Source organism: Alnus glutinosa, chromosome 8 (genome assembly GCF_958979055.1).
Source record: "Alnus glutinosa chromosome 8, dhAlnGlut1.1, whole genome shotgun sequence".
Lineage (NCBI taxonomy): Eukaryota > Viridiplantae > Streptophyta > Magnoliopsida > Fagales > Betulaceae > Alnus > Alnus glutinosa.
This window is the reverse complement of record NC_084893.1, coordinates 27007453-27035155: the sequence shown is the minus strand read 5'-3', so window position 1 is coordinate 27035155 and position 27703 is coordinate 27007453. Positions and strand designations below refer to the sequence as shown.

The following is a 27703-nucleotide window of genomic DNA, read 5'->3' as shown; positions in this document are numbered from 1 at the left end:
ACACTCATCAATCAAGTAAGTATGCATTTACTAGTGGAAGATGTGAGGTTTTGGAGGGGTGGCAGTAGCTACTCGCAAATACGATACGAATTTAGTGAATTAAGATTAAAGAATTTGATCCGTTTAAGTAAATGGGTTAGGTTATAATTAAGCTATATAGTCTTATATCTATGTCTCGACATGACCCGCGACATTTAAAACTAACAATTATTTATACAACTCGCGAACCCGTTACAAATTCAACACAAAATTAATGAGTCAAAGTTAAGAAGTCTGCCTCGTTTAATTAAATGGGTCAAACTAGAGTTGACATATATATTTTTATGTATATGCTCCAACACGACCCAAAGCAAACACGAATCGCCAACTCTAAGCCAGCAATGGAGTGCGTCTCATGTGAGAATGCGCAAACTAGGGAGAGAGCAAGCACACTTCGTAAACTTTACGGGAATATATGGCAAAAAGAATGTATAGATGCCTACTATTGATTAGCACATGCTTTCTTTTTGGAGTTTGAGCACAGTCTGGGACTCAATTTCTCAAAAGAATCTTGAAACATCACGACGATCTTTCATACATAGTTAATGGGTAATAAAAGCTTCACACATGTAGCAAGGTCTTACAGAGAGGACCCATTGAATAAAAGGATCTCCTCTTTTACATGTATAATCAATATCTGTAAAGTTGTAACTCGATGCTGCTAGACTCCACTCTTCTCGAACCAAAATTTTGGGCCAAAATTTACCACAACTTTTATAATAAAAAGAAAGAACCAATGGAAAAAACCTTGTTGAGATGATTAAAGAACGAAAATGTATTCATGAAAACTTGGCGCTGGAGAGACCATTAGCTCCTGGAACTGGAATTGCCCGATTTGCCGGGAAGGGAGATTGGAAAAGTGGGATGTGGCTGGGCACAGCAAAAGGTTGCTGTCCACTAGCTATGAAAGGTGGAGGCGCGGAGAGATGCAATGCTTGGCTTGCTGCACTTCCTGTATTTTGAAAAAAGAAAAAGAATAAAAAAAAGATGCTTCAGTGAAAAATGACATGCAGTAAATTTCAGAACATGGTTGTTTGGACTTGGAACATGAAAACAGGTCCTAACCTATATAACTTTGGACTAATAACACAGGAAAATCTGTCTATCACGAGGGCATAGGATTGATTCATGGTCTTCCAAAGATAGATAATCTTAAACGAGGTAATTTCACTCCCTCTCACGATCATTTTCTATACACGCGAGGGCTATTATCATGGACAGATTCTTTTCTTTCCCTGGCAAGTATCTGGCTTAGGTGCTGTATGTGTTGTAGGTTTTTTAACAGTCCAGGTTTCATTTGAATTATCTGGTATGATTATGACAGGAAATTACATCTTCCATTAAAACACTACACTTTCAATAACATTCAAACTTTAACTGCTAACCTGACTACTACACTTCTCAACATAAACATTAATGATTATATCCAGACACTGAACCTTCCCAGGTCATGTATATAAAAAAATCTAAATCATTTAAAGATGTAAAATTTGCCAAAGGTAGTGCTTGTCCCTCCCCCCTCCTCTCTCATTTCATAAATGTTGGTTTGTCCCGTTACCATTTTACATTAATGATGTGACTGTAATTTCTTTCCACAGTGACCAGCTGAGCTGTCAGCTCTTTATGTGCAATCAAAATCACAGATGCATCACATTTCATTTACAAATGCAACCATATAGAGCTTGGAAATTTAAGTAATAATAGTTAACTATAATAATAATAATGATGATACCCAAAATAGTTTATTCAACAATAAGATTTTCATCATGGGCATAATAATAATAGCCTTCAGTTTACCTTGCTGCTTTGAAAATTGGACCTGATGCGGAGTCAACAGAGGACGTGCAGATGCTGGTGAGATAGCTGATGCACCCTGAACTAACTCCTTCAATATAAAAAAAATAGGGTGATTAAGCAATTGGTTGAAAGATGGTATTAAATTTAAATATAGAATCTGGATACAAAACATAAGCAAGAATAAAATGGTAAAGAAAGAGACAAAAGGTGACGAACTCACAATTAGAAAGGAAAAAGGAGACAATAATTTAAATAAGAGAAATCAATAAGACAAACTCTTACAAACACCAGCACTACTTTTGTCCAATTGAAGAACATCCATGTTAATCATTAACAATGCCATCAAGGTATGTTGGAGGCACCATATCTTACATGAGTAACTGGATGGACGTAGACAAGTTGACCCAATCGTCCAACCATAACCTGGAGAGAGAGTAGCAACAAATAATCAGCAAAAAGAGTCAAAATGTCTCCTGATCCAGCTGTACCAAGTTACATACTGTAAAATCACTGCAAAGATGACAAATAAAATCTTTCAACCACTTACAGCTTGAGAAGTTGGATGCATATACGCAGTTCCAGCCTGAATAGGATTATACTGGCCAGCATAGCGAAGGGGCTGTGTCCTGCTTCCCATAGGTCCAATCATCTATAGCCAGAAGAGAAAAAGTCAGCGAAAACCAACACCTAAGCAATATATATTATAACTCTTATATATCCTAACACTGCCCAGCACATGGACACTGGACATGATGCAAGATGTATGTAGATACAGCCACAAACAAACTCAATAAAAAATTATTGCCAATTGGTAAACTTGAATAAAGAGTCATAATAAAGAACAAAAGTCTTATATCTGATGGAACTGTGGGGTCAACTGAAACTAGCTTTAGCTGTAAACTCAATTCTTAGATACAACAGCTTCACAACATTCTTCAGTAACCATACAAGTTCCCATATTTTAAATAGAATGATTCTTTGATTCTGTACTGAAAAGTCATTCCGATAACTTTTAGCTGATCTAGATTGGGCTAGTTCAACAAATATAAAACATTCAAAGGAAATGTTTGCATATATAAAACATTGGAAGTGATTATTTAAAAATAAATAAAAAACAGAAAATGTTCCCTTGGCTTATGAGACCGGAGTCCATATAAATATTAAAAGTAATTTATATTAAAAAACCAAAAATTGTTTCCTTGGCTTAAGAAACCAGAAAAGAGGAGAAAGATCTTCCACAGATACTAAATATTAGAAATGATTACATTCAAAGCACGTACTTCATTTGCTGGTAGTAAGTTAAACAATGGGTGGTAATGGCTTAAAAGCCTAGAAACTGAGCCTTTATATATATCTATGAAATTACAACTCAATAACATGTAAGAACAAGAACTCAACAATACCTAATAATACATACCGGTTGGGAAAATTGAGAACTGCTGACACCATTTCCAGCTGTAAAATTACCATATGGGACAAACTTAACAGGCACGGATGAACGCGATGAAAAAGGGCTGAATTCAATTTCTGGTTGAGCAGCAGCAACAGGCACCGCATGCGAGTTATTTGGAATGTAACTCATGCTTCCAACAGTTGGCACTGAAGGAGTTGCTGATATAGGCTTTGCAAGGGATGGAGAGAAGATTTTTGCTCCTGGGTTGAGCTTGAATTCCTAGAAGAAAATAATGTCAAGAAAAATCAACTTTTCTATTTTTTTTGATAAGTTGTCAAGAAAAATCAACTTCATTACAAAAAATTACGATATGGTACTTTTTACTTCCTATGAATTTCTTATGCCACCAAGTTATTTGTGTTACTTCCAGTCATTGAAATAACCAACTGGTGAATGAAGACATTGCTCCTAAAAATTTAAAAAAAGAAAAAGAAAACCATAGTAATAATAATTGGTATTCAATGGTTCTCAAGTAATAGGCCAGTGATTCCATGATGCTTCAAAGATACTACTGTAACAGTGTTTTTATTTATTTATTTATTTATTTTGATAAGTTACTGTAACAGTGTTTTTATAATGAAACGATAAGGTTATTGGTGAACTAATTGATGATTCAAAAGTTAGATAGTCAAGACAGGCATCACTAGAAATCGTAAGACCAGATAAATGGAGCCAAACATAACAATTCAAGTTAAATCAAACATGATTGTTCCAGATATGAATTACCTTAGAGCTTCTATTAGATTCTGGATTTTGTGGAGGGGCCATTTCAGTGAATGTTGTTGATGAACTAAGACTTGACTCTGAGGTGAGGTCCATGATTGGATTGGGAGAAGTTGAAAGACCTGGAGAAACAGCATCAGATGAAGAAGTGTCTGCTGAAGAGGGCCTTTCACAGCTTTGGTTGTCTGGTTTAACAGGAAGAGTAGCAGGATCACTGGATGCTTCATTTGGCAAGAGCTGCGATGTCATCTTTGCATGCCTATCTTCAACAGGTTTTACTTGGGTAATGCTGGTATCCACTGCATTGAAAGTATAAAACAATACAATCAGAAACAGAGAACTATGAAAAATAAAAGCATCTTCAGGATAACTTCAAGTCATAAAGGCAAGATGACAACTATTATCTACCAATAGCCTATTCATAGAGACTGCCACTTGCAAGGGAAACCATCATCATGATGCATCTCATTATAGAAAATGTTACATTTGAAAAATTGACAAGATAAAAAGAAGGCTTTTTTCCCAAATTTCTAGTAGCGATTGATACTGTGTGGAAATAGGTAATATGTCAAAAAAAAAAAAAAAAAAAAGAAGAGAAAAGAAGAGAGAGAGAAGAAGAAGAAGAAGAAAGAAAGAAAGAAAAGCGAAATGAATCAATGTGCTTATTGGTGCCAATTCCCTAATATCAGGTTAATGTAATGGCAGGCCTCAAAACAAAAATATGCATCACCGATACTAGTATTTTCTCTAGTATGCTATGAACTGGTTACTGTGATGTAACTACTAATATTGAGAAACATCCCCTACTACACAAGGCATGTGATTTCTATTTAGAAGTGACTCAGAAGCTCAGATCATTTTAATCCCGGCAAAGAGTACAATGGATATTGAATTTACAGCTTGAAGTAGAGCCATGAACTTCATCAGCCTGCACAAAAAAAAGAAGAAAGCACTGGTGAGTACAACAAAAAACATGGTAAATTTTCTACTTTCCAGAAATCCATAATCCGAACATACACTTTCTTCCCTATGAAGCTCAATCTTATCTTTGAAAATATCCCGTTCACCTTGTGACCTGTCATATCCAGCCTGTCGGTCAGAAAAGCAATTTAAACAGATCTGAGCAAATATAAAGACAAAATTATAAGAGAAGGAAGTATTGTAAAGCACCATAATATTTTTAACAAGCAAACTAATACAATGGCCACAAATGTGTCCATGTCCATCAAAACTGTGAAAGTGCCACATAGATCTATGGTTTATTTTCATTGCAGAACCGACAGCTTATATAAGATTATCCAATATATGCGCACTCTAGGTGCGAGTGCCAAGGGATAGCAACTAGGACCCAACTTTTAGGGTGGTCACCGAGATACCATTCCCAATAATTAAATAAACTCAAAAAGAAGTTGGTTAGACATACCTCCCATATGATGCACCAGAAGCTTCTTCAACCTACATTGAGAAGAAAGTCAAAACTGACAGATGCATAACACATTTTTACAAATAAGGCACATCTTACAAAGTTACATAACACACACACACCACATGGACGAGAGAGAGAGAGAACCTTTGCTAAACTTATCCCATCTGTTATCCCATTTTCAACTTCCAAGGCATTGCCAATCTGATTTGTAGATGTTTTTCTCTCTTCATGCTTCCTTCCAGATATTTTGGGTATAAAACCATGAGAAAAGCCATTCTCTGCTTGGACTGAACTCCTGCTTTAATATGTGATAATAAGTACATAGTTGAACTTTGATAAGTAACTCCTACTACAAACTGAAGAGATATAGTCTCGAAATAGAATAGTTTGACAAGTTTTCTTTATTAAAATGAGAAATTTTAGGAGCGAAAGAAGACATCATAAAGGATCACTAGATGAGGGGACAAATTCCTCTCTTCACAATTGCAAACATGATCAGAGTCAAGCTTTGTAAGTGAACTAAAAACTTGTTAGCATATTTCTTCACACATGCAAGCACTCAAATATAGCCTAGTAAGTTTAAATCATCACTGCACCACGAATGTATAATCAAAGAATCTATAATAATGTCAACTTAACCTATTGCCTTTGCCCAAGAAACCAAATATTTGCAAAACCCCTACAGAATAGACATGTCCGAAAAACACAAAGCCGGGCCAGGTAACTCTTCCTCATCCAAGATTTGAATCTTTGACCATTAGGCTAATTGGCTTATAGAGCACTATACAAAAAATGGCTTTCCCAAAAACGTAGTAAATTAAGGATAAAGACAGTAAAAAAAGAGAGTTTCGAACATATTATGCAGTCAACCTTCACATATAATGTGAAAAATAAACAACATTTTGCACAGCTTTTCCATGGAAAAGTGGAAGAGGAAATACTCATACAAAATTCCTTTGCCATCTCACTGCATGATTGCTTATAAACAATCTTCTGAGATTGGACTATAAGCTCTAAGAGCACCATCAATAGAGAAAAGCAATATACATCCATGCAGTCGTCACCAAAGAAATTAAAAGATGCCTATCCAAAAGCCTTAAGACATTTTTTTTGATAAGTAATAATTTCATTAAAAAGTACAAAGGGGCACAACCCTAGTACACAGGAAGTATACAAAAGAGCCCCTGATCAGAGAAGATAAACGAACATGAAAGTAAAAAATCAGCAAACGACATACGACCCGGGCTCCAAAAGCCTTAGACATGCTGGCTATAAGATATGGACTACTAGTTTTTAACTTTAGCTCTCAACTTAATCATAAATTCCAGCAACATAAATCTTTTTGGTTGGTTCAATTTTATGTCCAAATTGCCTTCACATTTACTCTTTCTTGTTCTTCTTTTATTGATAAGTAAATGTCAAAACGGAGTGATCCTTAACCAAGATTTCTGTCAATGTGAATCTAATCTGAAAATACCTTGTCTGATTGATTTTCTTTTTATGGATGGCATACTTTGTAGATTTATTTGCCTCACTCGCTGGGTGCTTAGAAGGTACAATCCCCACAACTGCTTCTGTACAATCACCAGCCATATTTCCAGCAACACCATCAACTGAAAGCTGAACTCCCTATATAAAAAGGCCTCGTTCACACCCAATTTTTTCTACATGATATCAAATAAATTAGGAGGGAAACAAAATAAAAGAAATCAAAATAGTAACGTACCTTTGCAACAACTTGAACTAGATCACCTGAGAGGATTACTAGCGTATCTATGACCACACCATTTCCCACATTTGATTTACTTTTGCCCATCTTAATCATCGTTGCATTCTTCAGGACAATACCTAAACAAAGCAAAAACCAATTTGGTAAATATAGCTCACATAATATATAAAGTAAAAAAGAACACTCGGTGCCCTTTTGGTTGTGGTTGTAAATTATACTGCAGAAAACATAAGTCCAATCCTTTGCTTTGTGTGGATTTAGATTTCAGATCCAGAAAATACATGCGTAACCTAGACTAAGCCATGTAGTTCTTATTTGTAGTAGGTTCAGTTGAGGAAGGATGAGATATTTCTAAAATCTGATAAATAAAATATCTCATAGTCAGATTGCTAATGTTCTTTTCTTTTTCTACATTCTAAAAGAGGGGGGACAATCAAGCTTACTTTGTCACTGTATTGCCTTTGAGAAAAGGAAAAACGGAAACAAAAACAGTCAATTCCTCAATTTGATTTCCACTTTTAAGGGGAAAAAAGAATGAAGTAATATAGTAATCCCGGATCGAATTCCCGACTCAAATCAAGACGAACCAGGCCCACCATAACTCCTCAAGAACATCAAAACCCAGATGCAATTTTATCCTATACAACAAAACCCAGATACAATTTCGCAGAACAATCAAAACCCAGAAAAGATTCCGACCAATTCAACAAAAAATTCCGAAACCCAATGGAAATAAGAGCAAAGCATATACGACATACCATATTCATCTTCTGCAGATGCGGTGTGGAAGATTCCAGAGTAGACCGAACCGTCCTTGACGTGCACGTCAACTGGGAGGCCAATGATGCACAGAGTGGCGAAAATCAAAGCCTCACTCAAAGAAGAAGAAGAGGCCTCGTCGTTTAAGAACTCTCTGTTTCTGCAACCCATGTGTGTTCTCTGTTTTTTGCTGATTCAATTTGCTCTGTTTTCTCCCTTAGCTTTCTCTCTCTTCTACGATTTCCTTTCCGTACCCGACACTGTGATTTGGAGATCTGAAGCAGCAATGGTGGGCTGCTTTGCTGGGCTTTCAATACAATACGAGGGAATTGGAAAAGTCGTGAAAAAAGCAAATTAAATGATTTTTTTGCGTGCGTAAAAAGTGCTCTCTCTCACAGTCTCTGTTTTTCGGAACCTCATATATATATATATATATATATATATATATATATATATATATATATAATTTCCATGGAAATAATTATTATTAATTTATTTATTTCGCGGCTATAATAAGGACTAGTCTTTTTTTTTTTCTTTTTTTTTTGACAGTAGGACTAGTATTCAACTAATTTACTAATTTATCTTTTTTTTTTTAAAAAAAAAAAAATTATCTACAAAAAAAAAACTAATTTCGTTTTAACTTAAAAAAAAAAAAAAAAAAACTCTAATTATCTTTTTACTTGTTTTTTCTTGGTCTTTCTCTTCTCCTTAATATCGATTTGAGAATAACAACAGATTACAAATATTATTCGTTTTAATAAACGTATCTAATCTAATATCTATATATTTTATTCTTATTTTCTCACCTCCTAACCTCTTTTAAAGCACTCTTAAAACACCACGTCCTATATTTCAAGTGACATGCATATATCCAATTTTATAGTCCACATTAAATTTTATAAAATCCATGGAAAGAAAGAGTACCCAAACAAACCCTAACCACTAAGGGAAATCAAGGCCAAAATAGCAAAAAATAGGGGAGATGTGGCTTTTAAAATTATAGTTGGATCAAATTTCAATTATCATATATCTAAAAGTAATTTTAAAAATAACATCAATTTTATGAGAACTTAATAAAGATTATAGTCTTTATTTTACCATTACTCGGCATCAATGGCTCCTCCAATTGTTTTTTTAAGGAAAAATACCCATATTCCTATTGAACTACAACAAAATTTGTACCGTCCCCCAAACTAACAAAAAATTGTAACGTACCTCTGTTGTTCACAAAAAGACAAAAATACGCTTACAATTTTTTGATAGAGCAAAAATACTCTTATAAACTTTTTAAAAAAGAGTACGATGAAGACCCACGATCGCTAATGTGGGTCTTGTGAAGACCCACGACAGTCGTTGTGGTCCCCATTTTTTTTTTTCTTTCTATTTTGTAATAAGGATATGTTTGTCATTTGAGGTACATTACATTTTTTTTTTTTTTATATATATAATTTTGAGAGACATTGCAAATTTTCAGTTGGTGGAGTGATAAGTGTTTTTTTTTTTTTTTTTTTTTATTAAAGTACCCTCGTAACCCTTTTAAAATTAAATTTTTATCCCTCCCATTTTTTCTTGCACCCCAAGTCTTATTAAAATACCTAGTTCCGCACTTCCGCGGCAGGCAACGGGACATACACGTAATCCAATTTTTATTTTTCCAATTTTATGTAATCAAAATTTCCACTCCAAAACCCTAAACCCTGTTCTCGGACCGATTTCTCACTCCAAAACACACACAGACCCAAAGCCCTAAAACCCTAAACAATGAAAAGACCCAAATCTAGAAACCTCCGAAAGCAGAACCGCCTCTCGGAGACCCAAGAAATCGAGCTCCTGAACTCATGGATCCAGTCCCAGAAACCCGACTCGGGATCCAACCCCATATCGTTGCCCCCACTGCCCTCGAACGAGCGCATAGGCCGCCTCGACGACGCGTCGTTTTCGCGGTATGCCGGTGCCACGAGGTTCGAGCAGCTCCCGATCTCGCAGAGGACCAGAGATGGCCTGCGCGATGCCAAATACGTCGAAATGACCGATATCCAGAGGGCTTCTCTGCCGCACGCGCTCTGCGAGAGGGATATTCTCGGCGCGGCGAAGACTGGGTCGGGAAAGACTCTGGCTTTTGTTATTCCGGTGAGTTGGGTGCGTTTGGTTTGTGTGGAAATGTGAGAAAAAAAAATGGAATTTTAGTTGTATGTACTAGTGAGAATTTCGGGGTTTTATTTGGTTGGTGAGGAAATGTGAGGAAAAGAGTGTAATTTAGTCGGGAGGAGAGGTGGGGATTTTGGGTTTTGTTTGGTTGCTTAGGAAGTGTGAGGGGAAAACGTGAAATTTTAGTTGTGAGGATTAGTGTGAATTTTGGGTTTTGTTGCGTTGATTGAGGAATTGTGAGGGAAAAACGTAGAATTTTAGTTGCGAGGACTAGTTGTTGAAGATTTAATGTTTGAGAGCTGAGGCATGGGAAGAAACATGTGAAATTGAGGTTAGTGCACGTGTTGGGTTCATTGGGCTGAATTGAATTCCTCAGGAAAGGGCTTGAAATGTTGTTTTATATTATTCAACCTGCAATGGAGGGATTTTTATGTTTATTTTTATTTTTATGGTTGGTTATTTTGTTTGGTTGTTGAGAAATGCTGGAAAGGGGAGGAGTATTGAGTTTTTAACATTTGGATAAAATCTTAGAGCTCGAGAAAGCAAAATAGTCCTCTCACTAATCCTATTGTGGTTATTTGCTGAATTCAGTTCAATTTAATCTTTTGGTTAGCATGTGTGACGAGGGATAATAAATAAGAGGACTTTTTTCGTCTCATTTACATTTATCTTTATTTAACTCGCGAAGAATATAGATTGTGTTAAGTTGCTGAGAAATGTGTGAAAAGAAAGAAACGCTTAAAATTTCAAATGGAGATTTAAATACTAGGACCATAGGTGACGAAAATCATAATCTAAAGAAACTATCAGAAGATTTAGCCAGATTTATGTTGTAAAATTTTTATTTCTTTTTCCTTGGGGGGAGGAGAATGGCATCTTTGGCTTGAGCTGTATAGCATGGAAAGAACTGGTGGGAAGAAAGCTTTCATTTCATTTTGCCTCTTGATTTAGTCCTTATAATTTTCATCTAACAACAATTTAGTAGAAAAGTAAAAAAAAAATAAAAATAGCATGCTAGCCCTTTTGTACTTGTGCATTTTTTTCTATGTTGTATTTTCTTATTTTCAAATAATACTCCTTTCATGCTCAATTGCATTTTTTGATTTCAGATCCTGGAGAAGTTATATAGAGAGAGATGGGGTCCTGAGGATGGGGTAGGCAGTATCATCATATCTCCTACACGGGAATTGGCAGGTCAACTATTTGACGTGTTGAGATCTGTGGGGAAGCACCATAATTTTAGTGCCGGTCTCCTAATTGGTGGTCGCAAGGATGTTGACACTGAGAAGGAGCGTGTAAATGAGCTGAACATATTGGTTTGCACTCCCGGTCGGCTTCTTCAGCACATGGACGAGACACCAAACTTTGAATGTTCCCAGCTTCAGGTCATCATAATATTTTTCTTCCTCATCCTTATTTTCCTTTTTTGGCATGATCATGGACTGGGTCCCTTGTTTTGACTCTCTCTTATGTGGGCGTGCATGCTTGCACTCGCATGTACACGTGGGTATTATTGTTTATTTAGCTTCTGATTAGGGTGGTATTTCCTGGCCAGGGAACAGGTTTTGGTCCTTGATGAGGCAGATCGTATTCTTGATGTCGGATTTAAGAAGGCTTTAAATGCTATTATCTCGCAGCTACCTAAGAATAGACAAACCTTGCTGTTCTCAGCTACTCAAACAAAGTCGGTTCAGGATCTTGCAAGACTCAGTTTGAAGGACCCAGAGTATCTCAGTGTGCATGAGGAGTCTGTGACTGCCACTCCCAATCGCTTGCAGCAAACTGCTATGGTTGTTCCTCTCGAAGAGAAGTTAGACATGTTGTGGAGTTTCATAAAGGCACATCTTAATTCAAAGATCCTAGTGTTTCTTTCGAGTTGTAAACAGGTATCTCAGCATGATTCATTCCTTTATTAGAAATCATATGTGCAGTTGAATGAAGCAACCTAAAAGCATGGAACTTTGGGTTGATAGAGTTTGCTTGAGGCCAATGTAAGCGCCACTTTCCCTTTATGGTTAATAACTGTTGACCAGATACGGTAATCAAGTCTATACATAGTTGCTGTCTAAACTTGGATAGGGGCTGACAATAGTTATATGATTGGGTGTTTTTAGATTCTCGATAGTTCTTCTTGTGAACACCAGAGAATCAAATTGTGGCTTTCCACAATAATTGATGTGCTTATGATTAAGAATGTTACATTCATCTATGATGTAGTAGTCACTTTTGCGTTATTACCTAAAAAGGATTAACGGTGATAGAGTTGGAAGCTATTACGACCCTTTATGTTTGGGTGACTGCTCACACCAGTTCTCACTTTAATAATTTTCTAGAATTCATGGATTCGTGTTCGTTTTCTTCTGCTTAATTGAGTGTTTCTCTTGTATACTTGTGCCCCTTTACACTTTTAATAAGACTGATTTACTTATAAAAAGAATTTACAATTGGAGCACTCAAAAGTCATTTATATAGTTTAGTTTCACCTACTACACAACCAATATAGGATTTAGCTCATACGCATGTGTATAAACCACTCATTCAATATCCAATATGAGGTTAACTTTCACATCTGGGGTATCACAATCTCCTATACTCAAATCTCTAATGTCCTGATAGGGCCTGTGTTAAGCTGCAATGATCAAGCGTTGTATGTCGTTATTTGATTGGCTCCTATACTATTTTTTATGACCTAGGATCTTTTTTTTTTTTTTGATAAGTAAGAAAATTTTATAAAAAGCGTAAGGTGCCCCTAAGTATACTGGGAGTATACACAGGAACAACTAAAGCCAACCCACAAAAAGAAAAACCAAACAAACCCACAAGGAACAACCCTAAAACCCAAAGAATTTCCCAACAAACACCCAAACCAGCCCCACAAGCACCCCAACCCAACAAAACCCTCAAAACCCACAAGAAAACCCGATCAACCCACCCAGACCTACACCATGTGCGCCTTGCCTTTCCTGGGTCGGGAGGAAGCACAAGAATTCCCGTAGTTGATGGAGCTTGCCAAATTCAAAACTTCCCTCCTACCCTTGGACTTTGGGCGTGCGGCCTTAACTCCCCGATGGGAGTTCTCTTCAATGGCATCCAAAATCGCCAAGGACGGATCCAAACCCTCATCACTTTCCAACTCCCAATCTACAGCCCAATCAGGAGGAAAGACACCCAAAGGGAGAGGGAAATCGTCATCCTCCCCATCCCATAACTCATCGCCCTGCTTCTGAGCAACCACCTCCCTTGACGGACCAAAACCCACTGGCCACTTTTGAGATTGGGTCAAACTATCCTCTCCCTTAATGGCGATAGAAGAACTCGAAGCCGCTGCACTTTCTTTAACAATCGGAATCGACGCAGGGCTCGGATTGAGAAACCCCTGCCGAAGAAAACCCTCATCTGCGCGGGAGTTGCAATTGGAGCTCCTTAGAGTCAGCTCAGCTTCACCTAGTACACAACCAATATAGGACTTAAACAAATATGTCTTCATAATCTACACCTAAATTGAGACTTAACTTTCACAATCCTGGACATCACATAGTTTAATATAAATGACAATTTAATTGATAAGACATTTTTAGTTGTGGTTGATCATCCTCTCGGACCAGCTACTGATCATTGACTTGGTAAGCTATTGCCTCACCAACTAGCTAATCAAACGCAAACCCTTCCTCAAGCAGACTCCTCCAATTAGTTGAACTGCTAACAACAGACCTGTTAAGCCCCTATCTTGTTAAGGCCCCAGCTGGAAAACTAGAATTATTTGTGCGTTAGAATAAGCAACAACTTTCTAAAACTCAATCCATTGCTTGTTGGGGAACTAACGGTAAAGTAATAGCAAGGTAGGGAGGTATGGGAGGGAATCCCTCTTGTAACCAATCGGGTCCCATTGCCATGCATCCTCGTACATGGTGAGTAACCAAATTCCAATTGAAATGAAATCTTTTGGATAAATCAATGCAATTTAGGAGGAGTCGATGAATTTTTATTTTTATTTTTCCAAAAAAATGATCTTTGAGATTGTGTAATGCTTACTCTCAAACTATCAATAATCATGTGGTTTAGGGGTATTAGTATTATATGCACATGTTTAAGTTGTATATCTGATAGTTTCCAGCTGTGCCATGCCATATCAACTGGCTTTCATTTATTCAGCTCAAATCACGATGTGCACTTTGTCATATCCTTGGTCTCTTGCGTGCTCCAATTTGGTCTCAAATTGATGTCGTAGTTTTTGGTGGCTTAAACTTTAGTTCAAAAATCTCTGTATATGTAATATATTTAAAGCACGTAGAGGCAAAAAGAAGCCCCCTTCTCCCCCCAAAATCATATGGCCCTAGATTAGTATTTTATTGTGATGCCTTGTCTATCTTCATTTAAAATTGTTGCTAAGGATTTTGCGGGTTTAGGGCTTCTTTGCGGGTTTAGGGTTTCTTTTGTTGGTGTCTTGGAGTTTCTAATTTTATTTTTTTTTGGGTTCTTTCTTTTTTCTGTTTTGGTATTCCTCGTGTATACTTCATATGTACTTAGGGGCGCTTTACTTTTTTTCAAACGATATTTGCTTGATTACCTATCAAAAACAAATTGTTGCTAAGGATGGATTACTACTATTATTAGGTAAAATTTGTCTTTGAAGCATTTAAGAAACTGCGTCCTGGAATACCCTTAAAATGTCTTCATGGGAGAATGAAGCAGGAGAGAAGGATGGGAATATATTCACAGTTTTGTGAGATGCGCTCTGTTCTTTTCTCAACTGACGTGGCCTCGAGAGGCCTTGATTTTAATAAGGCAGTTGACTGGGTTGTCCAGGTATTAATTTTTTATTTTTTTTTTTTTTGGGGGGGGGGGGGGTGGGGGGGTGGAGAAACACGCGTGTTCATGTGGGGAAAAAGAAAGGGAGGAAAAAAAACATTCTTACTGGGGTCTTACATCTTTTTGTCTTATTTCCGTAGGTGGATTGTCCAGAAGATGTTGCATCTTACATACACAGAGTTGGTCGCACTGCTCGCTATCATTCTGGAGGGAGGTCTGTTTTATTTCTGACGCCCTCAGAAATGAAAATGCTTGAAAAATTACAAGCAGCAAAAGTACCCGTTCAATTTATCAAGGTAGACTACTTTTATTTGCAAAGTCATTAATATCTGGTCAATATCCTTTTCAAGCCCCTATCTTTTTGGAGGGCAATATAGCTGATTGTCATTCTTATGTATGACTTGCTCAGGTAATGGATGGTTTCAAATCCGTTTTTTGTATGCTAACCTTGTTATAATTGCTTATTTTTCAGGCAAATAATAAAAGACTGCAACCTGTTTCTGGGTTGCTGTCAGCATTGCTAGTCAAGTATCCAGATATGCAGTATCTGGCTCAAAGGGCCTTTGTGACATATTTGCGATCCATTCATATTCAGAAAGATAAAGAAATTTTTGACGTGATAAAACTGCCTATTGATGAGTTTTCAGCGTCATTGGGTCTACCAATGACTCCAAAAATCCGTTTCTTGAAGCAGAAAATGAAGTCAAAAACAGAGTCAGAGAAATCTTCTCTTCTCAAAACAGAAAACTCCAATGATGAGAATGTGCTGGAGATTCCAAAAGAGAAGCTAGATATTGGTGATATAGATGAAGAGGAAGTAAACAAAGGTTTGCTCCTGAAAAAGGATACACCAAACGAGGAAGAAGGGAAAACTTGTGAAATTGAAGATGTTAGGTACCTCTCTTTTCTAGAATTTTTTATGGAGATAATAAATTCTAAAGATGGCCGTGCAAGAATGCTAGTTGATAGGAATTACATGCTGCTGGGTTGTTGGTTCTGATTCTAGATAGCTGTTCTTCCTCATATTAGTCATCCAAATAAATGTCACATCTTATACAGCTTTTTATTTGTTTCGTGGGAGAACCTAGTTTGCAAGTTATTGGATGTGTAGAGGAGAATGCAAAAAAATGTTTACAAATAACCAGTACAAAATCTCCGTACTTAATGTTGCGAAAGGTCCTTTATTGTAGTCATGTACTAAATTACCCGATCCTAGCGCTCTTGGTGTGCTAAGTGTGCCAGCACGTCATTTGGTATAGATATTTTGTATAGCCCTGTTCATTTTTAATTGGATCTCCAATTGTGGCTTACTGTTAAGATTTACTTTTCGATCCATCATGTTTCATATGGTTTTCATTTATCAAATTTAAGGTTTATCTTTTCTTCCTTTGAAGGCCCACAATACGGATTTCGAAGAAAAAGAAATTGAAGATTAATGTCCATAGACCAACAGGTACTAGGGTAGTCTTTGATGAGGAAGGCAATGCAGTAGCCCCGCTTGCAATGGTGGCCGACACAAAGAGTGGCAATGAATCATTTCAGATTGACCAAGGTATATATGGTTCATTCTTGAGTTGCAATGGTAGCAATATGATTGCGAAGGCAGACTTTACTACTGTGCAATTAATTATTGTGTTGCTCTCATCTCTCTTAGATGTTGTGTTCCCCAACAAAATGTGGATGCGCTCATATTTTGAAGCATAATTAATCTAATTATTTTGATTTGCCAGTTTTCCTCGTATCTTAAAGAACAAACGAAATGGCTTAGCAGATCCATTTCCAACCTACTTAACTCCTAGGTTATGCAAAAGCCCACTGATCCACTACAATTTATCAGGCCCTTGGTCTGTTTGATGTAGTGTGTATGTAAGCTTATTGCCCTTGGAGATCAAGTATGAAGCTGAGCACAATAAATATATATCCCATGGTTGACAATGATTTGTGCCTTTGCAGGCAAAAAGAAAGAATATTATAGCAAGATGAGGGAAGAGATGAAGCAGGCGGACAAAGAAGACAAGCTACTAGATCACCAACGTCGCAGAGAACAACGGATCAAGAAGAAGATGAAGTTGAAAAGAGGAGCTTTGGAAGACGAAGACAATGAAGAACTTTCTGGGTCAGAAGAGGAAGCAGCAACTAGAGACCGACCCCATAAGAAGTCAAAGATATATTATGATAGTGACAGTGATGATGGAGAGAGAAAACAAAAGAAGGATTCCATGACCCTGGAGGAGCAAGAAGCAGTGGCTCTCAAATTACTAAATTCCATGCACTCGTAACTTATAGGATATAGCAGCTTAAGTTGAGCCTGTCTGTGAGGTATAGAATATACTTCTCTTACTGTCTTGTTCTGGTTGGAGCATTGTATACAAAAGAAGTTTCTCTTTTTCATTTGAAAATGCCTAGTAGCAGAAAATTTTGTGAACAAAACATGGTATTCAAGACTGCTTATGCAAAAACCATTTTTGATGATTTTCCTTTCCAGTTCTGAAGATCAGAAGGGTTTATAAGAGTGCTTATGCAGGCCACCTTAAAACTCATCTTAGGATATACAGATGAATTTATTTCATTTAAAGCTCAATAAATTGCCGACGTTATACTCGACGATGCTTCAAGTCTCATGGTTGGAGTAAGACCTTTGGCATACAAGGCATTAGCAATCAGTTATGGTATTGAGAATAACTTTTATTCGGTGGTGGCAAAAACCAAGGCCTTTTTGCCCACCAATAAGAGGTTGACATATCAACATGGAACAAAAAAAACACAAAAAAGGTAAATGTTGGCAAAACATCAGATCATCCATCATTTCTTTCACCCTAAACAAAAACCAAAATTCCTCCCAGCCACTGCCCCACGTGGCCACACCGGACACCAGAGATCGGTAACTCCACGGCCACGCCGGACACCCGAGATCTGCAACTCCACGCCGGACACACGAGATCGGCAACTCCACGGACGACGAGACGGAGCCGAACGAGGTGGGTAGTCCCGTCCGTTCTTCTTGGACCCAAAGTTGGTCGGGGGTGGCCGCGCGGCTACCCCCGGTCCATGGGGCGGCCGCGCGGCCATCCCTGGGGTCTGGGGGTGGCCTTCGGGCCAACCCTATATCCATCTAAGGTTAGCCCGATGGCCACCCCAGGCTCCGCGCGGCCACCCCCGGCCACTGGGGGGTGGCCGCGCGGCTACCCCCAGTCCATTGGGCGGCCGCGCAAACTCATCTTAGGATATACAGATGAATTTATTTCATTTAAAGCTCAATAAATTGCCGACGTTATACTCGACGATGCTTCAAGTCTCATGGTTGGAGTAAGACCTTTGGCATACAAGGCATTAGCAATCAGTTATGGTATTGAGAATAACTTTTATTCGGTGGTGGCAAAAACCAAGGCCTTTTTGCCCACCAATAAGAGGTTGACATATCAACATGGAACAAAAAAAACACAAAAAAGGTAAATGTTGGCAAAACATCAGATCATCCATCATTTCTTTCACCCTAAACAAAAACCAAAATTCCTCCCAGCCACTGCCCCACGTGGCCACACCGGACACCAGAGATCGGTAACTCCACGGCCACGCCGGACACCCGAGATCTGCAACTCCACGCCGGACACACGAGATCGGCAACTCCACGGACGACGAGACGGAGCCGAACGAGGTGGGTAGTCCCGTCCGTTCTTCTTGGACCCAAAGTTGGTCGGGGGTGGCCGCGCGGCTACCCCCGGTCCATGGGGCGGCCGCGCGGCCATCCCTGGGGTCTGGGGGTGGCCTTCGGGCCAACCCTATATCCATCTAAGGTTAGCCCGATGGCCACCCCAGGCTCCGCGCGGCCACCCCCGGCCACTGGGGGGTGGCCGCGCGGCTACCCCCAGTCCATTGGGCGGCCGCGCAAACTCATCTTAGGATATACAGATGAATTTATTTCATTTAAAGCTCAATAAATTGCCGACGTTATACTCGACGATGCTTCAAGTCTCATGGTTGGAGTAAGACCTTTGGCATACAAGGCATTAGCAATCAGTTATGGTATTGAGAATAACTTTTATTCGGTGGTGGCAAAAACCAAGGCCTTTTTGCCCACCAATAAGAGGTTGACATATCAACATGGAACAAAAAAAACACAAAAAAGGTAAATGTTGGCAAAACATCAGATCATCCATCATTTCTTTCACCCTAAACAAAAACCAAAATTCCTCCCAGCCACTGCCCCACGTGGCCACACCGGACACCAGAGATCGGTAACTCCACGGCCACGCCGGACACCCGAGATCTGCAACTCCACGCCGGACACACGAGATCGGCAACTCCACGGACGACGAGACGGAGCCGAACGAGGTGGGTAGTCCCGTCCGTTCTTCTTGGACCCAAAGTTGGTCGGGGGTGGCCGCGCGGCTACCCCCGGTCCATGGGGCGGCCGCGCGGCCATCCCTGGGGTCTGGGGGTGGCCTTCGGGCCAACCCTATATCCATCTAAGGTTAGCCCGATGGCCACCCCAGGCTCCGCGCGGCCACCCCCGGCCACTGGGGGGTGGCCGCGCGGCTACCCCCAGTCCATTGGGCGGCCGCGCAGCCACCCTCGGGGTCTGGGGTTGGCCCGAACCTGGGGGTGGCCTTCGGGCCTACCCTTCTGTTCGGGTGTCACTCATCGTCGGCTGGGCTGTCACTCACCGTCGGCCCAGGTCAACTCCGACTCCGCCGACCGACCCATTGGTGGTGACTTCGGTTGGGGTGGCAGGTTGGGTTGGGTAGGCGGTGATGGAGAATGGGGATGGGTTTCAACGGGTTGGGTGTATGAATTTGGTGTGATTGAGTGTTTTCACCCTATGGTGCTTTGATGTACTAAACTGACGTGTTGAGTGTTTATTGGCGGGCAAAAAACTCTTGTTTTCTGCCATGACCATGTAGAAGGGGCTCTCTATGGTATTAACTTTTTATAGAAGTAAAAGGGGAATCTAAAGCAATCATCTCATAATTTTATTGCAATATATATATATATATATATATATATATATATATATATATATATATATATGTATGTATGTATATACCCCCGATCCATGGGGCGGCCGCGCGGTCATCCCCGGGGGCTCGAGGTGGCCTTCGGGCCAACTTTAGATCCAACTAGGGGTGGCCTTCGGGCCAACCTTAGATCCATCTAGGGCTGGCCTATTGGCCACCCCAGGCTCTGCGCGGCCACCCCCGGGGTCTGGGGTTGGCCCGAACCTGGGGGTGGCCTTCGGGCCAACCTTATGTCCGAGAGTCACTCATCGTCGGCCCAGGTCAACTCCGACTCCGCCAACCGGCCCATTGGTGGCGACTCCGGTTGGGGTGGCGGGTTGGGTTGGGTAGGCGGTGATGGAGAATGGGGATGGGTTTCAACGGGTTGGGTGTATGAATTTGGTGTGATTGGGTGTTTTCACCCTATGGTGCTTTGATGTACTAAACTGACGTGTTGAGTGTTTATTGGTGGACAAAACTCTTGTTTTCTGCCATGACCGTGTAGAAAGGGCTCTCTATGATATTAACTTTTTATAGAAGTAAAAGGGGAATCTAAAGCAATCATCTCATAATTTTACTGCAATATATATATATATATATATATATATATATATATAACAAATCCTCAAGAGAACATGTATCTAACATCTTCGAGTCCTCAAGAGAAGGATAGTGGGATAAATGCAAAAATCAGTCCATGTAGTTGGTTTAAATTATAAATTGTTCATTGTCATATTAAAGTGAATTCGGAGGTCTATGTGATATGTCAAAAAACAATTTAGTCTATTGAGTTAAATTCCGTTAAAACATTTGATAAATTCCATTAGGTGCTATATGATTACCAGTAAAATGACGACACATGTCACTTTTAATTTAGTCCATAGAGTCAAATTCTGTGAAAACATTGAGAAATAATTTTTACACATCACTTGTACATCTTTTGTATATCATTTTTTTAAATCAACCATTGGATCTGTAGGACCCATATATTCCCATCCAATGGTTGATTTAAAATAAAATGATGTATAAAAAATGTACAAGTGAAATTATTGGATCTGTAGGACCCATATGGAAAGGATGGGTTGATTTTAAAAAAATGATGTACAAAAGATGTACAAGTGAAACCATTGGATCTGTAGGACCCATATGGAAATGATGGGTTGATTTAAAAAAAATGATGTACAAAAGATGTACAAGTGAAACCATTGGATCTGTAGGACCCATATGTTTCCATATAGGTCATACATATCTAATGGTTAATTTTTTTAAAAAAATGATGTACAAGTAATGTGCATGTAACACATCTCTAAAACATTTGATGAATTTCGTTAGGTACCACATCACTAGTAAAATGATAGACACGTGTCACTCTTAATAATTAATTTTTTTTTCATATATATTTATATTAATTAAGAGTGACTTCGGGCGTATCAAATTTTTTTTAAAAAAAGTGGCTGTTAGTTAGCCGGGGGACCCCAGGCAGCACGCCGAGGATGGAGTCAATTGATCTGTGGGGGTGTGACTCCCCGAAGTCCAATGCAAAGTTAGTATGGACTACCCACCCATGATGGATGGGGGTACCCTTGTAACCCAAATGGTTTGGGGGCGTGCCAATTGACTTCATGCCAAACCAATTGACTCAATTAATTTCACCCCCACCTGTTCCCACCCCCGCTACATATCTCCAGCCACCTTAATGTCCCACTTGGTTACAGGCTCGCGTTACTGAGCTCGACAATGCTTAAGCCAAGTGCAATCACTTATAAGTATAGATATTTTCTTGTATTTTTCCTATGTGGGACAATAACGATCATTGAAGAGCAGGGTAATTTTAGATCATGGCAGAGTCCGTTTCGAGGTGTAGAAAAAAAGTACCAAATCCGAGCTTTTTCTTTGTAAATTTTATCTGAACATGAGATTTTTTTTTTTTTTTTCTCCTTTTACTATTAACATTGTGTTATTAAGTATAGAAAAAAAAAATTGTAAAATCAGTCTACGTGGTTGGCCTAATTTACAAATATGTGAATTCAGAAGTCCATAGGTATGCCAAAAAAATAATCAAGTCCCTCGAATCAAATTCCGTTAAAACATTTGATGGATTCTGTTAGGTGTTACGTTAGCGCCACTAAAACAGCCTTAATTTTATCCTGCCCTAGTACATTATTAGAGGAATTGAAAAGCATATAATAATTTTAAAAATGGGAAGAGTTCCTGGAGCTTCCATATTTTACGATCCCCATTCCCAATCACAATGGAGAAAACAAAGTTGCAATGGAAAGAATTGTTGGAATCCAAATTACTTGCTCATAAAACAAATCATATAATCACAAAAGCACCATGACGCAATGAAAAGCAAATGAGAACCATCTCCATTTTGACAAATAATAGGTCCATACAAAAGCAAGTCTCTGGCAAATCCATACTGTATATAAGACAATCATAAATAGATCAAAAAGGCCCACCAACATCACCAGAATAGTAGTGCCTTAAACATACTCGATGTCATAGAAAAGAGAAGGGGAAGAAGAAATCGAAAGGAAAAAGAGGGGGGGGGGGGGGGGGGGGGGGAAAGAAGAAGATAAAGGTAAAGCTAAAACAAACTCATACGGATCTCCACACCGTCATTCTACAGCCAATGAGCAAAATCGCAACATAAATGCACTGAGAACAAAGTGACATCAGCCTTCAGGCTTGAAACAGCTAAAAGATCACTGCACATAGCAAAAACAGAAATGTGAATTAGAGGATAAGAAAGAATATAGAATTTCCTAGCTTCAAAACACAACAGCACCTGCATTATATGCACCAACATTTATTTATTTATTTATGACATGAAACCCCTTCAAGGCAAAGCTCCTTTGTCGAGCAAATCCCGAATATACAACTTCACCATCTAAAACTGTGTATTAGGTAATTGAGAAGACCCGAACAGTCAACCTCGTGGAATTACATCAAACGAGCGACCATTCGAGCTAACTCTCGCAGATATGCACCAACATTTATGTAGCCACAAATTATGTCAAAGGAATGTCCAAGGCCATCTTAGACGCCTAGATGTCCTATTTTGTACGTCTATGTCCAGGGTCACAATGACAACAACTGGCAGCCAACTAGCTAATAAGAAAGATAACCAGGACAACTTGTGTGCAACCTGATTTCAGGCAAAGATAACCAGGCTGCCGAATCCTCACTAGCAATAATTAGCCTTTCAGATGTCTGCCTTTTTTTTCCCCAAGGAGAAAAAAACACAGAGGAAAAGAGACAGTGAAGCTGACAACATTAGTTACCTGCTGTGGCTGTTGGTAAGCACCAGGCTGCTGGTAATTTCCATATCCGGGATAGCCTCCATAGTACATGTTAGGGTCTTGGGTAGGAGGTGCATATGTATATGCATCATATCCTTGTGGGTACCCATAATATGCCCCAGCAGCTCCATTCCACTGTGTCTGATCTGGCTGAGTCTGAACATTCCAACAGAAGAATTCTATTACTTATAAAGATAGCGGAGAGCATACACCATAAAAAAAAGTCATTCAAAAATGTGGTTGCAACTAAAAACCTGTTTGTTGGAAGGACTACGGCCCCATGAAAGTCTAATACTTTGTCCTGCTAACTGAGTTCCGTTCATTATCGATAGCGCTTGCTCTGCACTGGCTCTGAAGTACCACAAACACAGATGATATTACAAATAAGGCTAGCTGGGGGGGGGGGGGGGGGGGGCGAGAGAGAGAGAGAAAACCAAAGGGGCCGTTGCAACTTATATGTAGACGACTACTGACTTTTTACCTGCTAGCAAATTGAACAAAACCACAACGCTTGCCTACTGGTATTTTCACGTGGATCAGCTCACCGAACTGGCCAAACACTTGTCTCAACAAGTCATCTGTGACATTTGCATCCAAACCCCCAACAAATATCTGCAGACAAGAGTGTCAAGCATCAATATCATATGGCAGGAAAAAAATGATATCAAAAGTAAAACAAACTACCCACTGTTGTATTATTTGGATCATTCTCCCCTTGGTTTCCTTGAGTATTCTGGTAAGTAGCTGCCAATAACAAATAAATGTGAACTAACCAACAAAAAATAACACTAAAATAAAGGAGTTCTCAGGGACATTCCCCGCAATGTGCAATATAAGCACTGAGGCAGGTAAAGATTGTGCCAATAATATCCATTCTGAACTGTGCAATTCTGAATCAATTTAATAATTAAAAAAATCTTAACAGCTTTCTGGAATCAAAATGCAATTATAAGTAGTTTTCCCAAATACAATCAAATTGACACTAGTAACTTTATCTTTCTTCTGTTATAGGATGTTGAATTCATGGATTTGTTTGATTTGAAGACAATCAAGAGATATTACGGGCTGGTTAATAAACACAGCAGCACATCAATTAAAAAGAAAAAGAATATCACCAAGTAAGCATTTCAACGAAAAGTATCATTGTAGCATTATTATTGATGGTTTTAGTGCCCCTATCCATACATGCACAAACTACTAGGCATCCTTGTAAATTCACAACACAGCAACATTGAATGCAATTATTTACAAATAAGCATCTCATAACAAATTACCCAAATGCCCTACAAACATTCCCCAAATGCACAGAAACTTGCACACAACTAAAATATAAACAGATTCTGCATTATAAGTCAAATAAACACGTCAACCAACTTTTTGAAAGTAAAATATAGAAATATATTTAAGATTCTAAGGCCCAATCACAAAGTATGGAAGTGGAAACGTCTTATATACAAAGTCAAGTTTGCCACCAAAATGGAGACACCCAAACAAGCAATAAAAAAAAATAACAAACGCTAAATAAATGAAAATTAAATATGGGAAAATCAGAGAAGTGCAGTGCTAAGAAGACACGGAAAGAATTTACAACAGGTTGTTTTAGCATTTTATGTTCAAAATTTTGAATTATTAAGTTATTCAAGGCAGGTTTCATAAAATAGTTCATGAAAAAGAACAAGGTAACAAGTTCTTAGCTGCTACATGTAGTTTTAGCATCCAATTGAAAGACCCAAAAAAAGGAGCAATGTTTCTTATAAAAAAATAAATATATATATATATATATATACATATTAAAAGTAACAGCAGAACTATGCATGGGCCAGAAAATCTTGAAATAAATGGGATCCAACTTTATGCAAAGAGCACATGGGAACTGATTCAAACGGGTAGAAAATAACCAAAGATTCTCCGTGATTCGCGCGAGCTAAAGAATAACGGAAAAGGAAATAAACAAAACTTGGAAAAGGGAATGAATAACTTGACTGGCAACTCTTAAAATAAAAGGAATTGGAATCTCTTAATATATAAGGAGCTGGAAAAGTAATTCTGAATGTAGCATAACAAATGCCACAAAGGAAAAGTACAAACTTTATGACAGAAACAAAATAACTGACCTAAAATGAGGCCACGCATTAAAGTGGAATCATTTCAGCTGAAATCAATTGCAGGCCCCCCAAAAATGAGAGCCTCTCGGTGTCCTGCTTTAAGACAACATGAGTTTTATATAAGATTTCACATGTTTTAAGAGAATTTAAATGTGCCCAAGTTTATAAAGGTAATACTGGAACGAAATGACGGTAAGTTCTGCCAACCTTCATATGAATAACCAAAAAACGTCAAATTGAGGAACACTGTTTTAACATTTCACCTCAGAAAAAGTCAACAAACATTTAACTTACCATTTCAAACAATGCTAATATATAAATTATATGGTAGGGGATCCCACAAAAATAAGGCCAGAGACAGAGAACAGACAAGAAGATCAAGCAATAGCAAAAATCAAGCAGAAACATTAGAAGGTCAAACTTTTGTGCAGCAATCCCAACAAAGCACCACTAGCAATAGCAATAGCAATAGCAACAGCACATACCTTTCTGATATGGCTGCTGCGCACCTACAGGTTTTTTGGTAGCAGCTGGCCCAATGCGCATGGGCCTTGTAGAACAATACTGGCCGTTCATTTCGTTCATCGAACGCAACTGTTCACTTTCCTCCCCAAACCTAACAAAACCATAGCCCTTAGAACGTCCAGTGGTCCTGTCTGTGACAACTTTTGCACCCTTCACAGAAGTATATACAGTTTTAAAGGTCTCTTGAAGCAAGTAATCAGTAACATCAGCAGCCAAATCTCCCACAAAAATTGTATAATCAGGACCATCATCTTGACGTCTCTCACCAGCACCAAGAGTGGCCCAGTTCAGCCGAAAATTCTGCTCAGTGCTTGGCATCACTGTACCATTGAATGTTTGCAAAGCCCTGTCTGCCGCAGCACGATTTACAAATTCAATGAAACCGTAACCATCAGATATACCTGTCTGCTTGTTGCGGATAACCTTAGCTGATAAAACCTGAGAGAACCCAAAATAACAATAAGTCGGAAGATACAAGAGGGTTATAAAAGGGAATAATGAAATAGACTAGCGGAACAATTACATTAGATTTAAGAAACCCCAAAATTTCAACAACTGTGTATTTCAAGTTTAGACTTTCAACAGACCAAATATCTTAGAATAGAAAACAAAGAACAATTTGAATCTTAAAGTTTTATTTCCCTTTGAGCTTCACTCCTAGTAATCCAAACAGTTCCACGAGGCTCAGTCAAAACAAAAAGAAAAGAAACCATATTTCACAACCAAACAGAGAATTACCTAAAGCCGAAAGGTCGTATACAATTGGTCTTGCCGAACCAAAATTTAAATCAAAACTGAAATCCTACAGAAGCAATTCAGTACTAACAAAAATCCGATTCATTGCAACAAAATGACACCATCAATCTTCCCAAATAACCCCAATTTGGAAGTATCCAACGCCAATTTCCTAGTGTACATCATCACCAAAAAAGGAACCACCCCAAAATCCCCCCAACGGAAAATCTCAAATCTTTTCCACCTCATACAAACAAAAACCCTAAATCAGAACCCAACACGAACACAGACACATATTTTAGGGTTTACCTCTCCAGTTTGAGAGAAGCACGTGAGGATATAGTTCTCCTCCATCCAGGGTAGCAAGTCCCCGATCCAGAGGGACCGGATCTCGTCGGACCCGGGGTTCGGCTGGGCCGGGTACTGCTGGGCCTGGGCCAGCTGGGGCGGAGGCACGGTTGGCGGGGCCCAGCCGGCGGGGGGTGGGACCGGCTGCTGCTGCTGCTGCATCATCATCCACTGCTGATGCTGCTGCTGCTGCTGCTGGTACTGCTGAGCCTGCTGATCCGATGGCATCTGTCCTGGCTGTTGCATCATGGTGATGAAGAATAAAATTCAAATCCAACGAAAAATAGGGTTTGAGAGAGCGGTGCAAATAAGAACCCTAGGGTACGATTGGGGGAGACTCGGGAGAGAGTCGAATCCCTAAATGGGTATATATGGGAAAAAGAGATATTTTAGGTGTGGGGTGAGGATTTTATATAGGGGGTGTGGCCCGTGTGGGAAAGGTTAGCGCTACGTGGGTTGAAGCTATTGGGTGGATGGTGATAGGGCAGCTCGGTGTCTTGTTTTCAATTTTTATATATTGTTTATAAATTATATAGTTAGAATTTTATCTTATTTAATTTTGTTATTTTTAAAAATTAAAAAAAAATTAAATAAAATTACGGCATCGTTTAGTTTGCGAATGAGTATTGAAAAAGTAAATAGTTAGGTCTCGTTTGGTTTGTGAAATAAACTCCTAAAATTATTAAATGACTGTTCCATTACTTTGTTTGATAAGAGTCTATTCATTGAAATAGTTATTCCCTTACGAAGAGAAATACTTATTTTTTTAAAATGAGAAGAATAACAATTTTTAGAGGAATAAATT

The 27703-nt window shown here is 38.9% G+C and overlaps 3 protein-coding genes across 5 annotated transcripts; 1 reads left to right on the top strand and 2 right to left on the bottom strand.

Moving 5' to 3' along the window:
• Positions 1 to 545: 545 nt before the first annotated feature.
• On the bottom strand, positions 546 to 8307 carry LOC133875932 (polyadenylate-binding protein-interacting protein 4). Of its 3 annotated transcripts, none has more exons than XM_062314207.1 (13): positions 7926 to 8307; positions 7165 to 7286; positions 6916 to 7067; positions 5583 to 5733; positions 5436 to 5467; positions 5030 to 5087; positions 4910 to 4940; positions 4016 to 4311; positions 3254 to 3508; positions 2384 to 2485; positions 2209 to 2259; positions 1837 to 1924; positions 546 to 991 (listed from the first exon to the last, which is right to left on the bottom strand). In XM_062314207.1, the coding sequence occupies exons 1-13, from the start codon at positions 8095 to 8097 to the stop codon at positions 819 to 821; spliced, it is 1683 nt and encodes a 560-aa protein (XP_062170191.1). In that variant the 5' UTR covers positions 8098 to 8307; the 3' UTR covers positions 546 to 818. The 3 variants fall into 3 exon arrangements, 2 of the variants coding, with proteins under 2 accessions (XP_062170191.1, XP_062170192.1); XM_062314208.1 differs by having other exon boundaries at positions 6916 to 7058; XR_009901507.1 differs by having other exon boundaries at positions 939 to 991; positions 2119 to 2259.
• A 1251-nt stretch (positions 8308 to 9558) lies between these two features.
• Positions 9559 to 17358, top strand: LOC133875736 (DEAD-box ATP-dependent RNA helicase 32). The gene is made up of 8 exons (XM_062313957.1): positions 9559 to 10059; positions 11187 to 11462; positions 11640 to 11963; positions 14692 to 14883; positions 15027 to 15182; positions 15359 to 15780; positions 16281 to 16438; positions 16840 to 17358. The coding sequence occupies exons 1-8, from the start codon at positions 9691 to 9693 to the stop codon at positions 17163 to 17165; spliced, it is 2223 nt and encodes a 740-aa protein (XP_062169941.1). The 5' UTR covers positions 9559 to 9690; the 3' UTR covers positions 17166 to 17358.
• Positions 17359 to 22226: 4868 nt separating this feature from the next.
• On the bottom strand, positions 22227 to 27285 carry LOC133875267 (polyadenylate-binding protein RBP45C). The gene is made up of 7 exons (XM_062313339.1): positions 26860 to 27285; positions 25776 to 26253; positions 23874 to 23929; positions 23667 to 23797; positions 23440 to 23536; positions 23168 to 23341; positions 22227 to 22591 (listed from the first exon to the last, which is right to left on the bottom strand). Exons 1-7 carry the CDS (start codon positions 27145 to 27147, stop codon positions 22589 to 22591), a joined length of 1227 nt encoding a protein of 408 aa, XP_062169323.1. The 5' UTR covers positions 27148 to 27285; the 3' UTR covers positions 22227 to 22588.
• Positions 27286 to 27703: the final 418 nt, after the last annotated feature.

Coding starts and splice junctions, on each gene's coding strand:
- LOC133875267 (XM_062313339.1), bottom strand. CDS start 27,147: ATGATGCAACAGCCAGGACAGATGCCATCGGATCAGCAGGCTCAGCAG. Junction 23,930..25,775: donor GCAGCAGCCATATCAGAAAG/GTATGTGCTGTT, acceptor TGTTATTGGCAG/CTACTTACCAGAATACTCAA. Junction 23,342..23,439: donor GTAGTCCTTCCAACAAACAG/GTTTTTAGTTGC, acceptor TGGAATGTTCAG/ACTCAGCCAGATCAGACACA.
- LOC133875932 (XM_062314207.1), bottom strand. CDS start 8,097: ATGGGTTGCAGAAACAGAGAGTTCTTAAACGACGAGGCCTCTTCTTCT. Junction 7,287..7,925: donor ATCTGCAGAAGATGAATATG/GTATGTCGTATA, acceptor TGCTTTGTTTAG/GTATTGTCCTGAAGAATGCA. Junction 5,088..5,435: donor TCTGGTGCATCATATGGGAG/GTATGTCTAACC, acceptor TGGATATGACAG/GTCACAAGGTGAACGGGATA.
- LOC133875736 (XM_062313957.1), top strand. CDS start 9,691: ATGAAAAGACCCAAATCTAGAAACCTCCGAAAGCAGAACCGCCTCTCG. Junction 14,884..15,026: donor CAGTTGACTGGGTTGTCCAG/GTATTAATTTTT, acceptor TTATTTCCGTAG/GTGGATTGTCCAGAAGATGT. Junction 15,781..16,280: donor TGTGAAATTGAAGATGTTAG/GTACCTCTCTTT, acceptor CTTCCTTTGAAG/GCCCACAATACGGATTTCGA.